This window comes from Mauremys mutica, chromosome 2 (genome assembly GCF_020497125.1).
Source record: "Mauremys mutica isolate MM-2020 ecotype Southern chromosome 2, ASM2049712v1, whole genome shotgun sequence".
NCBI lineage: Eukaryota > Metazoa > Chordata > Testudines > Geoemydidae > Mauremys > Mauremys mutica.
In genome coordinates this window covers 187886479-187902758 of record NC_059073.1, presented here as the reverse complement: position 1 = coordinate 187902758, position 16280 = coordinate 187886479, and the positions used below count along the sequence as shown (strand labels likewise).

General features: G+C 42.0%; 1 protein-coding gene across 4 annotated transcripts in view; it reads left to right on the top strand.

Annotated features, from left to right (window-relative positions):
• Window positions 1–6420: 6420 nt before the first annotated feature.
• VSTM2A (V-set and transmembrane domain containing 2A) overlaps window positions 6421–16280 on the top strand; it is a 35435-nt gene continuing 25575 nt past the window's right edge. For all 4 annotated transcript variants that reach the window (XM_045006672.1, XM_045006668.1, XM_045006669.1 and 1 more), the window contains exons 1-3: window positions 6421–6859; window positions 8822–8988; window positions 10074–10124. In XM_045006672.1, coding sequence (XP_044862607.1) covers window positions 6781–6859; window positions 8822–8988; window positions 10074–10124 — 297 coding nt within the window. In that variant the 5' untranslated portion in view covers window positions 6421–6780. The remainder of the gene's footprint in view (window positions 6860–8821; window positions 8989–10073; window positions 10125–16280) is intronic.

The following is a 16280-nucleotide window of genomic DNA, read 5'->3' as shown; positions in this document are numbered from 1 at the left end:
TGGTGAAGCTGTAGGAAAGGCAACTAGAGCATAGACCCCCACCCTGCATCCATTGTATAACTGCCTGCCCTTCTCACCAAGTTCCATATCCTCTTCACCCAGACACCCAAGAATGCGTGGAGAGGCTCCAGGAACCCTGCCACTCAACTCCAGAGGATGGCACAAGCAACAGAAGGCTGTCATTCAAACAGCTTTGATTTGTGGTGTGGCTATAGTAAGCAATGTGGCCTTGTCCTTCTCTTGTCCCTCTCCCAACCCAGGCTACCTTGTCAGTGATCTCATTTTTTTAATAATTAAAGAATGAATGGATTCAAAACAATAGGGACTTTATTTCCTTTGCCAGCTGTGGTTGAAGCGGGGTGGCTGGCGGGGTGGCTGGCTTACAGGGAAGTACATTCAACAAAAGGGGTGGTTTTGCATCAAGGAGAAACACACACAACTGTAACACCATAGCCTGGCCAGTCATGAAACTGTTTTTCAAAGCCTCTCTGATGTGCAGTGTGCCTAGCTGTGCTCTTCTAATCGCCCTGGTGTCTGGCTGTTCAAAATTGGCCGCCAGGTGATTTGCCTCAACCTCCCACCGTGCCATAAATCTCTCCCCTTTACTTTCACAGATATTAAGGAGCACACAGCAAGAAGCAATAACAATGGGAATGTTAGTTGCACTGGGGTCTAACCTACTCAGCAAACAGCGCCAGTGGACTTTTAAACATCCAAAGGCACATTCTACCACCATTCTGCACTTGCTCAGCCTATAGATGAACTGCTCCTTACTGCTGTCCAGGCTGCCTATGTACAGCTTCATGAGCCATGGAAGCAAAGGGTAGGCTGGGTCTCCAAGAATAACTATTGGCATTTCAACATCCCTGATGGTAATTTTCTGGTCTGGGAGGAAAGTCCCTTCTCGTAGCTTTTCAAACAGCCCAGAGTTCCTAAAGATGCGAGTGTCATGCACCTTTCCCGACCATCCCACGTTGATGTCGGTGAAACGTCCCTTGTAATCCACCAGTGCTTGCAGCACCATTGAGAAGTACCCCTTGCAGTTTATATACTGGTGGTTAGCAAGGTGGTCTGATGCCAAGATAGGGATATGCGTTCCATCTATCGCCCTTCCACAGTTAGGGAATCCCATTGCAGCAAAGCTTATGACCTGCGCATTTCCCAGAGTCACTACCTTTGTTAGCAGAAGGTGACTGATTGCCTTTTCTACTTGGATCACAGCAGCCCCCACGGTAGATTTGTCCACTCCAAATTGATTCCCGACTGACTGGTAGCAGTCAGGCATTGCAAGCTTCCACAGGGCTTTCGCCACTTGCTTCTCAAGTGTCAGGGCAGGTCCCATCTTGGTATTCCTGTGCTTCAGGGCAGGGAAAAGCAACTCACAAAGTTCCACGAAAGTGGCCTTATGCATGCGAAAGTTTCGCAGCCACTGGGAATCATCCCATACCTGCAACACTATGCGGTCCCACCAGTCTGTGCTTGTTTGTCGGGCCCAGAATCGGTGTTCCACTGTATCAATCTGTCCCCTACCGCCATGATGTCCCAATTGCCACATCCCGTGCTTTCAAGAACGTCTGTGTCCATGTCCTCCCCACAATTGTCCTCATGCTGGTGGATCCTAGCCAGGCTCTGCACGTAGTGCAGTATAATGCAGAAGGTGTTTACAATGCTTGCAACAGCAATGCTGAGCTTAGCAGGCTCCATGCTTGCCATGCTGTGGCATCTGCATGGATAACCCAGGAAAAAAGGCGTGAAACGATTGTTTGCCGTTGCTTTCAAGGAGGGAGCGAGAAAGGGAGGGGAGACTGATGACATACCCAAAACCACCCACGAGAATGTTTTTGCCCCATCAGGCATTGGGAGCTTAACCCAGAATTCCATTGGGCAGCGGGGACTGTGGGATAGCTACCCACAGTACACCATTCCGTGAGTCGATGCTAGCCACGGTATTGAGGACGCACTCTGCCGACCTACTGCGCTTAGTGGGGACATACACATTGTCGGTATAAAATCGCTTTCTAAAGATTGACTTCTATAAAATCTACCTAATTTCATAGTGTAGACATACCCTTAGGCTTGGTCTACATTACAAACTTATGTCGGTATAACTATGTCAATCAGGGATGTGGGAGATCCACACCTCTGGGCAATGTAGATATACTGACCTAACCCCCCGTGTAGACAGTGGTATGTCTATGGGATGGCTTCTCCCGGTGTTATAGCTACCATCTCTGGTACCTATGCCAGGTACTCTGGTGGAGTACCTATGCCAATAGAAGAAGCACTCCCAAGGGCATAGGTAGCATCTTCACTGAGCACTACTACTGGTGCACCTGCTTTACTGCAGTGCTGTAAGTGTAGACAAGCCCGTAGCAATTTTTTTTATAATAACAGAGCAAACATATAAATATCAACTTATAGTATGGGATATGGACATTAGGGTGAGCCAGATTGGTTTCCAGCTATGCATTTGTCAGTATTCAGTAAGGCCTGGGGTCTTGGCATGAGCTGGCACCTGGTCTTCCAGTGTCACAGCTGGGATCAAAGAAAACTAGGTGTTTTTAAAGTTGGCATTCCTACAATTTTCTTGATAACCTTCCTCAGAAATGAGAAATCTGAGACAAATCAATAAGTAAGATTTTCCACATCAAGAAATGGTTTCTTGAGAAGGAACCTAATGACGGTTTCTTTAACAGATGCTGGCACCCTTCCCTTCCTAAGGAGCTGACAAATTTTCTCCGACAATAGAGCTAGATAAAGACATACTGTGAATGAGATCAATAATTCACCTAGAAAATTCATAATCAATATGAACCTTGAAGTCACTCAGACCAATCAGTAGAGGTATACATTTCTTGAACTTGTAAGCTGCTTGGGTTAGAGAACCCATCTTCCTATGTGTTTGAACAATATACAAGGACACACTGATCCTGAATGGGTGTTACAGTGATATACATATTAAACAATAATTATAATGAATCACCATTAGAAATAGGCTGAAGCTGCAATATTCAGATCCAGATCAATGAAATTTCTGCTACTAAATCCTTCAGCACTTTTGAAATTCTCTCTTATTGTGTGCAGTTGCTCCAGACTATGCATTGAGTGTCCACAGCCCCTCCTTGCCACTTATGCATGTCTAGAGCCACTCTAGTGGCAAAACATCAATTTAATAACTCCTCCCATGAGCCACTATCAGTAACCTTCACACCATATTATAGGAATCAGCATAAAAACCCTTTCTGCAGCACAAGAGGAATGTAGAGTTTCCCAGCATATCTGGTCCAAGTGCTTCCCTATATCCCCAATGTGGGACACATGATGCAGTTGACTCTGGGCAAGGTCTCTGCATCAGGGTGCATTTTACTCAGACAGGCAGAAGAGGAATTTGTTTTCCTCTGTGAAACTGCTTAAAGCTAATCATTTGTACTAGCAACATTTGATAACATTATATAACACTATTTCATTATGTGAATAAAGCAATATACTGACCATAGTCCAAGTTTTAGGATTCTTTTCACTATTTCAACTTTCTAATAAGTGTACTCTCTCTATATATATATATATATAAAATTAACAAGGATAGACATTATTTTGTATATTCAGTAAAGAGTCTCCTTGCTATCATGGTAGCACAAGTTTTATTTACTTCAGCTGATTATAAGACCTTTCTGAGAAATCTATTTGCTTTCACCTGGAATTGCAAATTGCAAAAATTAAATTTTGTCTGGATTGGAAAAAGATTGCTCTATTTATGCTTCCCTCTTTCCCTGCAAACCAGGTGATGCTGCATAAAATCTTCTTTTCAATCTAGTTTGCATTCAGTTTGACTGCTGATAATGTATGTGTAATTTACATTGATTACTGATGACACATATGTAGGTAAATTGAAGCATATAATCAGTCGGCCTATATTTTCAAAGGTGACTAGGGATTTTGGCTGCTCAGCTTGAGACACCTGAAAGGTGCCTGGCTTTTCAGAAAATGCTGAGATCCCACCATTGAAAAATCAGGTGTTTCATGTTGGGTACTGTAGAGGAGCGGACTCACCCCTGCGGCGCCTCCTGCTGGTGACTTCTGGAAATTAGCTCAATTCAGCTCGGAGCACCTTCTGCAGGCTGGTGATCCACCTGTCCTCTGGCCCCTGTGTCCCTCCCTGGACCCGGTGCCCTTTTACATGGGGTGCTGCCCCTGGCAGTAACCCCTTTCTCTCTGGGTCTCCCCTCTTCAGGGAACCCCCACCCTCTATCCCACCTCACATCAGTGTATGGCCACTGCCAGTCATTGTCTAGCCCCACGTCCTGGGGCAGACTGCAGTATCAGCCACTCATCACTGGCAAGGAGAGTTTGGACTTGCTGCCTTGGCCTACCCCTGGGCTGCCCCCTGCAACCCCCAGGACCTATTAGCCTTATGCTAGGCTGCAGCCTGGGGCTTTCCAGGTTGGAGCTCACCAGCTTCTCAGCCTGTCCCCAGCCCTGCTTCACTCAGGTACCTTGTGTCTAGCTCCCGGCAGCCAGGCCCTTCTCCCTCTACAGGCAGAGAGAGACTGCTTGGGCTTCTGCCTCCCAGCCTCTTATAGGGGCCAGCTGGGCCTGATTGGAGCATGGCCACAGCTGAGCCTGCTATCCCCCAATCAGCCCAGGCCTCTTGCCCCAGCCACAGCCCTCTCCTGGGCTGTTTTACCCCTTTAGGGCAGGAGCCGGTGACCACCCAGCTACAGGTACCTAATAACTGAGATGCTCAAAATCACTAGTTCCTTTTGAAAATTCAGTATCATCATGTTTAAGGACTTGTTTTTCTCTTCCTTCTTTTTGTAGACTTTTCTCTGGTTTTCGATACATTTATCATGACCTCCATAAGAACAATTAAACCTCTATAGCAAAATAAACCCTTCCAAATTAAGTACTTTTGCTGTATCTGCAGTCATTTTTTGAGTATTTATACTGTACTCTTTTTTTTTTATTAAAAACCATTGCTATACTTAAAAGGTGACATCAGTGGAACAGACCATTATCATGGGGAAATATCTCCTTCTGCTATATAAATATCGAGGGAAAGTCTGACATTTGTAAAATAAACATTGAGGTGAAATAAAATGATCACTTTTAAAACTGGAGACACTTTAATCCCATGGTCAGGTTCTAAACAGTTATTTTTCTTATGTCAAATGTCTGATGTAGATATAATCACTTTATCTGAGAGAGATTGGTGCAGTGAGTAAAGCAAAAGTTGCTCCTTAACCATTGTGGAACTGCTGCATTTCCATTGTTTTAAATGACAGACCTGCCCAACATTTTACTCAATGGGAAAACAGTTTGTCCATATGGATATAATGCAATTTTATGGCTACATTTCTTTCCTAAATGGCTCTAAATGTTTATTTTTTTAGCTTATATCTATGAATGATATAAACGATCTGACAGTCTGACTACTTGTCATATACCCACTTCGTGTCCTGATTTTTTCATAGTCTTTGATATCCATGCAAAGGTATTTATTGTTTCCTTAGTGCCAGGGATACTTTCTGGATGGCCCTTTCCTATAGGCAGCGAGATATTTTGGACAGAGGGGTCTTTTTAAGACTCTTTGAACACCTATTATAGTCAAGGGTTGCCTTTTGACTGCAATATGGTATCATAGTCTTATGAATCCCAGTCGATACAAGGAATGTGCAATGAATAGAGTCTGGAAGGAAAAAAATCTTTATGTAGTTAAAAATCTCTCTATACTATCTATATATAAATTTTATTGTGGCACATCAATAGAATATCAAAGCGTCAAAGACTTTTTTTTCTGGGCAAATCACACATACATATGTATAACTGAGTATAGGTATTTCCCCATATATATCCTAATATCATATATAAATACATGTATCCTATAAGCAACTGATTATTTTTAAATCCTGTTAATCTATTTTGGAAAAAAAAAAGCTGATCAACAACATTTTGAATGAAAAAGATTAGGTGATCATCGTTATTTGGGACAGTGAACAAGAAGTTCAATAGCATACTCATAATATTAACTAATATTAAACTGTTTTCCCCTAAGCTACATTAGAGAGAGAGAGAGAGAGAGAGAGAGACCCACCAGAAACAAACCACTGCATTGCCCTCTTAGTCTCTGACCGATGTGAGATGCCAGACTGGAGATTGTATCAGTACAATAAAGGCTCCTAGGTTCCACAGTCATACGCAAAAGTCGGCTTTCCTCCAGCATGTTACCCAGCCCAAGTAACAGCAGGTGGAGAGGTATAGAGAACTCAGAAGGCGTGAAGGGTTAAAGGCATCATCGCAGCCATTAGAGGGAAAAGTTGAAGCAATGCAAGCACAGTAGACTCCTCTCCCTTCCTCCCCTCCCCTTTCCCCAACTCCCCACTTCCTAAGCCGGATCAGCGTTTAGGGAGGGCAGTCATCATCACGCAATCCTGAGCAGCTGGAGCTGACGTTGGACTGAGCTGCCAGGTAGCTGAAAAAAGGCAGAGAAGGCAGCTGATACCCACTTTTCAACGTTTCTTTCTTTTTTTTTTTAAGTCTGGATCTGGACTTCAAGCATCACAGCGCCCGAGCCAGCTCATCTGAACCCTCAGTGTATTGCAATACCCTCTCTTCCCAAAGAAAAGATTCCACTGAGTAGCAGAATGCTCGCAGTGTCGCAGCCAGGGCTACAGCGCAGAGCCTTTCTGTAAATTTGTGTGTGTGCGTGTGTGTGTGTGATTCCTTTCTTTGAGGGCACCTTTGGTTTTTGTTACCCTGATGTGACTTTTGCTTCGCTTTGGAATGATGGGGATCTTTCTGGCTTATGTTGGATGCATTTTCTTTTCCGTGTTGTATATTCAACAAGGACTTTCTACCCAAGGTAAGATCGCTCTTTGTCAAATGTGTGTGCGTGTGTGTACTCCCTAAAATCCGAAGCAGGGCTTCCAAAAAGATGCATAGGAGAATATAGATGTCAAGCCTAGGAAATTACAAACAGCAAAAGAGGGGAGAAGTTTACCCCAGTGAGAATTAAACCGACTGCTTATACTAGATTGCAAGGAGGAAAAATGAGAAATACCCTGGACTGACGAAAATGCTGTGTGTATATTTGTAATGAATGCATACATACGCGTGTTTGGGTTGTGTATATATGTATGTTTACAGCAAATACCCACCTATGCATACATAATTATTGCATGCACACATAATATAAGATGGCTAAATCGTGTGTCTTCATTAAATATTGCAACCTATATAGGATCTGGCTCCTTTTCCACTTTTTTTCCGTGATCCTCAGTCTCAGACCTTTGTTTTCCTTTAGTGACTATGCATAGATCTCAAAAAAAGATCGACTTCTTTGAAGACCCCACTAAAAAGGGCGTCTTGCATTCCAAGCAGCCCCAGCTCTGCAGAATCCAGTTGCTTGGGACTTTGAGGGCTGCAGTGATCATTTCAGCACCATGAACAGAGCGTCTCAGGCTGCCCGCTGAACGCTGCATCATTTCTGCAAACACAACTCCTGTCTTGATATTTTTTTTTAACACTGACCGGGGGGGAAACTTCTTTCAATCCGTGAGCATGCAGAATGAAAAGTCACTTTGCCCGTTAACTAGCTGAATAGCTAGTGTTGACTAAAAATAATGTCGCGGGTTGTGTGTGTGGGGAGAGGGAGGAGGCACTGTAAAATAAAAGAAATAGCAGCTTTTTTATGCCTGTCTCATAGTACAAGTGTTTAGAAAGCAAAAGGGGTTCGGTATATTCCCAAATCACCCCACAAATAAACTTCAAGTAACGATCTTGGACGCATTAGGGAGAAATGGGAACACTGCAAACATTCCCTCCTAAGCTTTGTCAGGCTATAACAACACACAGATGGGAATGGATAACTGGCTGTTGAATTCTTTGAGCAAAGGGTCTGTTCCTGTCCAGTGTTTCTTAGATTTGACCCAGAAGGTTTATTTTTTTTTCTTTCACTGGCCAGGATGGGGTCTACAAGATTTATCATCAAGTTTGCTCGATTTTTAAATGAGCTACACATGAGCCTAAGGAAAATATAGGGAGGCTCGATGGTGACTTTTAAGAAACATTGGTGTATTGCACTCGTGTGCATTTGTAGGAATTTTGCTCAACCGTAGAATGGTGTGGTAAGATGGGAGTAGTCATATTTAAAGAGTAGGGATGTTTGTTCGTTTTGGAAAGTGAGTCTGCTAGGATGAAGAATGATAAGAAACACTGTTTATTCGTTTCACTGTGAGAGCATAAATTATCATAAAAGAAATACGTGACTCAGTTAATGTGTTTGAAACGTGCATTTTGATGCGTGATCATAACGCACCTCTTAGCACATTACACATTCTAAATATCTATTTCAGTTAACCATGTCGAGTTTAATCATTCACAGGGTATGCACTCACCTAGGAAATGCAATACATGAGCGGTGCTGATTTTCCAAATTGCCTTTCACTGAAACCCCTCAATGTGTTTGGTGAAATACTGCATTCCACCGAAGGATATTTGGATCCAATTATATGTAACTTTCTTAACCCAGGGGAGCGATCAGAGGGGGTACTTAGCTTTCCCATTAGCGGGACTTGAGTACAAGAGCGGGAGTTGTGCGGATTGGCGAAAATATATAAATGTGTGAGACAAAGCGGGGGGGGGGGCAAGAGAAGGAGAAGAGAGATTGGGAAAGGGAGTGAGAAAAGATGAGGAACAGAGAAATGACAGCGATATACAGAAGGAGAACAAGAACAAAAACAGATGAAAATGGGGGGGGGGGAGTGGGAAGGAGAGAGAAGAAGGAGCGGGAGATCCCAATAAGCTGTTTGCGTTTGTTTTGCAGCAAAATTCACCGAGTTCCCCCGAAATGTCACAGCCACTGAAGGGCAGAACGTGGAGATGTCGTGCGCTTTCCAGAGCGGCTCCGCCTCGGTGTACCTCGAGATCCAGTGGTGGTTTCTGCGAGCAGCCGAGGAGCAGGAGGCTGGAGGCGAGGTGACGGGCACTCAGGTACCGATGGGCTCAGACTCCACTGGGCTACTCCCCCCCGCTCCCTCCAAGCGGCCAATCCACCTAGGCACGCCAAAAAGGGGGGTGGGGAGGGGTAGTGGATTTCGCCGAAGGCTTAATGCTACCCATGAACTATAGCACAGCAGGCTGCAGGGAGAAATGCTCACCCCAGAGGATGGGATCTTCGGTGCCTGCCACTCCCCTAGCTCTGCTTCACATCTTAGGAAAGCGACATGGATTTCTCACGTCTGATTCTCTCTTCAAACAAATCCTATGTTAATAGAGTTGCTGCTTGCAGGAGTGTATTTCCCAAGTGTCAAGATACTACAACAATTCCTTATTGGCCATGGGGGCACTGGAATCTGTAAATCTAATTCGGGAGGCATAGTGGGGAGCTGTTATTGGGGATGCACACCTTCCAAACAAAAATACACCCTTGTAGCCTTCAAAGTCTAGTGTCGAGGACTCTTTTCTGTACAGAACCTCGGTTTTCCCCCCTTGCATTGTTTCTGAAAGATAGTTACACTGAAAAGATTAAATAACCTTCTAATAGGAATCAGTTTAGGATTTCAGGACAACCACACAAGCATCCACTGGGCTCAGTCCTTACTTATGTAAAGAAAGGGGAGAGGGAACTCTCCCTTTGCCTTGAACATTTTCCCTGAGATAGGATTGGGGGGAAAAAATCATTTTCTCCAACATTTTAATCCTCCTATGCCGTCCACACGACTTTTATACTGAGGATTCGTCCTGAAGCCTGATCGTAATAGAATGGAGAGTGATAGTTTAGTCTTACAAGAAGACACTAGGCATCTGTTCTCGTTTTCAATACAGTGTTTTCAGTGTGCCACAATCCTATAATGCTGGCTGCCGCAATAGCACTTGGATAGAACTGAAGCTAAATTCAGTCTGTTCAACTCTCCCAATGAGGTTCTGCCTATAGGTGGCACACTTAGCATGCAAGTGGTCTCGGGGAAAGGCTGGCTGATATAATCTGCTGCGCTTTAATGATTATTTTGCACAAGGGCCAGTAGCCCAGCACTGCACGGCAACAGCTCCTCACAAATGTTATCCTTTCCCAATAGGTGGAGCTCTTACCAGAGAGAGACTTGGATAATGACGGAACAAAGATAAGCGTAAGTATAAAAAAAAATAGAGAGCATTCCTACATAGTTAATTACATTACGTTTGTCATTAATTTAACATGCACCCAAAAGCCTGTGGGCAACCAACTAATCACAGTCATGGAGCTTACTTTAGTTTCTCTGTTCCTCCCACCCCCTCTGAGGCTGGTTACAGGATGAGAGACAGACTCAGAAAGAGATGCTTTCCTAGCACTGTACACATTATCACAGAAACAATATAGCCCCAATGGGTTCATTAAACTGCATTGGAACAGATTTCCTCAACAAAAGCAAAATCAAGTGCCAGGGCACGCTTGACCCAAATACTCCTCATCCTGCAAGGAAAGGTGGATCAGTTTCCTCCTGAGCACTGCTCCCCTTTTCACCTCACCCCAGACCTACTTCCCAAGACCCTGCAGAAGGCTCTCCATGGGGCTGAGATCTGCCAGGGGGGAAGGAGGTGGGGAACTGAGCATGCCGAAGGTGGGCAATGGTTTGGGCACAGTTTGGCTAGTGGTGAAGGCTGGAGGTCCCTGTACCAGTACCATGCAAATCGCCCCCCTCCTCCCAGAATTCCCTTCCTGGGACTGTACTAGCTCTGTTTTGGAGTCTCCTCTTGGTGGCAAGATCCCTCTCCCTCTCCTCCTTTTATGATGGTGCTGGGGAAGCCCTGTTACCACAGTTCCATTGGAGCCATGGTGACAGGACAAGATGGAGGGGATGCAGGGCTGACAGAAGTACATGGATTTCCTTTGGCTGGCCCTGGCCATCTGGTGATCCATTTAATTGATGGGTGCACCCTCTGGCTTATTCAACAGGAGAAAAGCCCACTATGTCCTCTTCCACTCTGAAAATGAGGCAACTCCTCAAGGTTATTCTCACCTGGCACAGAGTCCCACCCCCAAATAGCCCCCCTGAGGGGTTGACCCCTGGAGAGGTTGATCCAGTCCCAGAATTCTAAATGAGGAATAAATGCTGAAAGTTTGCCCTGAAATGGCATTTCCCTTCAGCTGAATATGTAGCTATTTAAATGGGTGATTTCAGAAATTAGTTAAAGCTGGCAGAGAACAGACATTGATGCTGCTGAGAGGGTATCTGACCTGATAAGAGCCAGGATGCAGTTCTTCCTATGGCAATACCTCTATTGATTTTATTGGGTATGCTCTCTGTGTCAGGCCTTCAGGATTAGACTCTACAGTACTGAAATTAACTATCTTCGTGAGCTGTAGCTCACGAAAGCTCATGCTAAAATAAATTTGTTAGTCTTTAAGGTGCCACAAGTACTCCTGTTCTTTTTGCGGATACAGACTAACACGGCTGCTACTCTGAAACCTATCTTCCATTTGGAGATTAAAGTTTTCACACAATTATGGGTCAGACAGTGCTGGACCTGGCAGCAGGGCACAGGACCTCCCTTCCAGTGCCCCAAAGATTTAAGGAGATGGGACCATTGTTCAATCTTAACAAATACTGCAGTGTACACATCACACATGATCTCCAGAGGGATTTTGTCTCTCAGACAGAATCCATCTTGAACTCTCACTGGGGCAGTGCAGCCTGACACAGGCACAGTCTGGCCCTAAATCAGCAACAACCACATTAATCAGCAATATATGACAATCATGTATGCTAAAGCCTTCACTCCCTTCTTCTTTGGTGCATGCAAGTAATTAGCCAACTAATTAATATTAGGTTGAAAGGCAGTTGGCCATAGTTGAAGTGACATTTTAATGTATATACATCATATTAAACACTGTACACATTTTGACCACAGCCTTCTCACTCATATTTCCTATGTTGCTTGTTACTTTACCCTGTAAACCCTTCATGGAATGGACCGCATGTTCTGATGAGGATTGATGGACCCCTGATTCAGGCATTTGTGCACTATTGCAATAGAAATACAACCATTACCAATAAACTCACTCATTACTCAGAACATACTCATTCAAAACTCCCACCAAAGTCCATAGGAATGTTGACTGAATACAAACTACAGGATTTGGCTCATCTTTGTTACAGTTCAGGCCTTTCACATTAGAAGTGTATCTTATTATGTGTGTCAATATTTAAAGCCAGGCCATTCTATTATACAGCCCAATATTTTTATAGGCTTGTGTAATAGATATTTTATATTTGTAATAAAAAATGTTATCTACATTACAGTGGCACTCTAAATATACTTGCTGTAAAAGGAGCCTTTCTTGGATGCATGAATAGAATTCCTATTAGCATTAATGGAATGTATCCATACCAAATGGAGAATAAACCATTAACTGTGTTTGGTAAATCTTTATCAAGAGATGGTAACATGTAGGGGTTGGGTTTTTAACAATGCTGAAACTCACCATTTCCGGTGATCAATGTCCTAACAGATAAAGCACAATATGGGACATGAGCAGGTGTCTGCTACAGACTACTAATTCACACTAGGTAACAGGATGACCATCTCCTTATGCACCTAGTAATGCGTAGGGAGAAAAAAATGATCATGGGGGACTTAAATTTGAGTGACATGATACTGGCAGCATGAGAAATCCAGCATAAGGCATCATTGGAATTTTTAAACATTATAGATGACAATGTCCTAACTCAGCCAATATGGGGACATTATATATTAGACCTTTACCTAAAAGATAAGGAAGAATTGATCGTAGAACTAAAAGTTAATGATAACTTAAGTACAAGTGATCATGACTTGATGACATTTAAAAAGTACAAGAAGAATTAAGTTCAGACCAGCAAAATATATATATTGCTTTAATTGAGCCAGTTTCACAAAACTGAAAAACATTCATGAACCAAATCAGCTGGGAGAAAGAATTTAATCAGAAAAATGTGATAATTGGGACTCATTTAAGAACACCTAACTAGATGCCTCAGAAGTCACAATCCCACAACTGAAGAAGAATGCACTGGTTAAAAAAAAAAAAAAAAAAAAAAACCACCTACCTGGTTTAATGGGAAATGAAGACAACTATAAAAATAAAACAAACAAAATATAACAAATGGAAGAAAGGGGAAGTTGACAGTTAAGAATATAAATCAGAAGTTAAGAATTGAAGAAAATTGGTAAGGTGTAAGCCAAGGGACATGAAATGAAATCTATGGCCAGCAGAGTTAAAAACAATAAGAATTTTTTCAATGTATTAGGAATAAAAAGAATCCTGACAATGGTACTGTTCCATTACTGGATGGAAATGCTAGAATTATTAATAATGATACAATTGTTCAATAAATAATTCTTCTGTATTTGGGGTAAAAACAGATGATTCAGTCTCATCATATGGTGATAACACTTTTTCCATGCCACTAGTATCTCTGGAGGATATTTAACAGAAGCTACTAAGTTAGACATTTTAAAATCAGCAGATCCAGATAACTTGCATCCAAGAATTTTAAAAGAGCTGACTGAGGAGCTCACTGGTCTGCTAATGCTGATTTTCAATAAGTCTTGTAGCAACAAGAAAGTTCCAGAAGACTAGAAGAAAGCTGATGATGAGCCAATTTTTAGAAAGGGTAAACAGGATGTCCTGGGTAATTATAGGCCTGTCATCCTGACATCGATCACTGGAAAGCTAATGGAGTGGCTGTTAAGGGTTTTGATTAATGAAGAACTAAAGGGGGTGAAGTAATTAATACAAATTGACATGAATGTATGGAAAATAGATCCTGTCTAACTGGATATCTTTTTTTGGGGGCGGGGGGGTGAGATTACAAGTTTGGTTGACAAAGATAATAGTGCTGATATAAAATACATAAAGGTATGGTAAGGTATTTGACTTGGTACCACAACACATTTGATAAAAAACCCTAGAATATAAAATTAACATGGCACACATTAAATGTATTAAAAACTAGCTAACTGATAGTTTTCAAAAGGAACTGTAATGATATAACATCGTTATCAATGACCTAGAAGAAAACAACTTCATCACTGATAAAGTTTGCAGATGACAAAAACTGGGGGAATTATAAATAATGAAGAGAACAAGTCTCTTTCAGAATGATCTAGATCATGTTTTAAACTGGGCACAAGCAAACAGTATGCATTGTAATATGGCTAAATGTAAACATATGCAACTGGGAACACAGAATGTAGGCCATATACAAGGATGGGGAACTCTATCCTGGGAAGCAGTGACTTTGAAAAAGACGTGGTGGTTGTGGTGGATATTTAGTTGAGCATGAGCTGCCAGTGTGACACAGTGACCAAAAGAGCTAATGTGATCCTGGGATGCATACACAGGGGAATCTTGAGTAGGAATTGAGAGGTTATTTTCTCTCTGTATTTGGCACTGCTGCAACTGATGCTGGAATATTTTGTCCAGTTCTGGTGCCCATAATTAAAAAAGGATGTTGATAAATTGGAGAGGGTTAAGAGAAAACTAGTGAGAATGATTAAGGCATTAGAAAACATGCCGTATAGTGATTGAGTTCGAATCTGTTTAGTTTAACAAAGAGAGGGTTAAAGGGTGACTTGATTACAGTCTATACAGGGGTGCTGGAACAATTTTTATAGTGGAGGTACTGAGAACCATTGAACCAAACTGTAAACTCTGTATGTAATGGAAACCACTTCAAGCCAGGCGGTGCTGCAGCACCCCCAGCATCCCTAGTTCCAGCACCTATGAGTCTATAAGTACGTGTATGGGAAACATATTTAATAATGGGCTCTGCAATCTAGCAGTGAAAGCCAGAAGTTGAAGATAAAACACATTCAAACTGGAATAAGGTGTAAATATTCAATGGTGAGAGTAATTAACCATTAGAACATATTACCATGGGTCATGGTGGATTCTCCATGGCAATTTTAATATCAAGATTGGGCGTTTTTTCTAAAAGATATGCTATAGGAATTATTTTGGAGACGTTCTATTGCTTGTGTTATATATGAGGTCAGACTGGATGATCACAGTGGTCCCTTCTGGGCTTAGATTCCATGAATATGTCATTTGGAAGAGGAACACTGTATAATGAAGCATGTGCTTTTTGCATTTTAAAATTTAGAAATGGCTAAAGAGAAAACAATTTCTGCACTCAGTTACTTCTCTGCAACACCATTGATTTTGTTGATGTTGCATGGGGATTCATGACAGCAGAATCTGGCCCACAGAGACAATTTACATCCTGACTGCCCGTTCAATTTCTTTTTTATTGTTTTTGATCACATAATATCTATACTGATCCAGTTATTATTGATTATGGTTAACTATCCAGCACTTTCTGTGGATTTAATGTTGCTTACATTATGCTTGAAACATTTAATCTATACCATGAGTACAGTTTGCCATATAAAATAATTCATATGCGGAACTGGGAACAATAACATTGTATGCTTAAAAGTCTATCACATTTCTTGCTGCAGTCATGTATCCACAACTATTGCCCTACAAATAACACAACAGGCAGGATAAGGGCTTTGCCAAAATGGTGACTATGATATGCCAAGTTGTCAGGAACATTATGTTGAATAATCATAAATAACATATACCTGGTTGCAACGTAATGCTTTTCCTTTTCTAAGATCCGTCACATCTTTATTATCCAAATGTTTCTCTTCTGCATACTGCCTTCCATCTTCTGTATTTACATGAAATGAAGCTATATTTGCATCTGCATTTATATAACGGATACAGGCAGCAGAATTAAGGGCACTCCCTAAAACTCATAGCTTTCAACAGCGATGAACCCTCAAACTGGCTTGCCGTTAGGGTAATCTGGTATCACAGATATAAAGTAATATACAATTACATATAAATGACTATAAGGAAAAGTGTACAGAAAAAAAAATCTGCTACTTTTGCTAGTGTTTCTTAGTACCTTTCTTTCACTTATGAGTAAATTGCAATGTCTTGTTACGTCTAGAAAAATAAATAATTTGTGCTTTTAAATTAATTATACAAGGCGAAAAATGTGTTAGGCTGCTTTAGGATTAGGATACATTGCATGTCTTGGTATTAGCTGATGCCTCCCAACATAGCATAGCGTATGAGCTATTTTCTATTGTCAAATCACAGAGATGTCACAATATTTTAATAAGCACATGCTTCTATAAATAAGAGGGGAAAAAAAACTGGCTACATGTCACCAGCTGCCTCATCATTACTGTTAGCAAATGCCTCGCACAAGCCTGAAGGAGACAAATTTAATGTCAAGTGATAATTT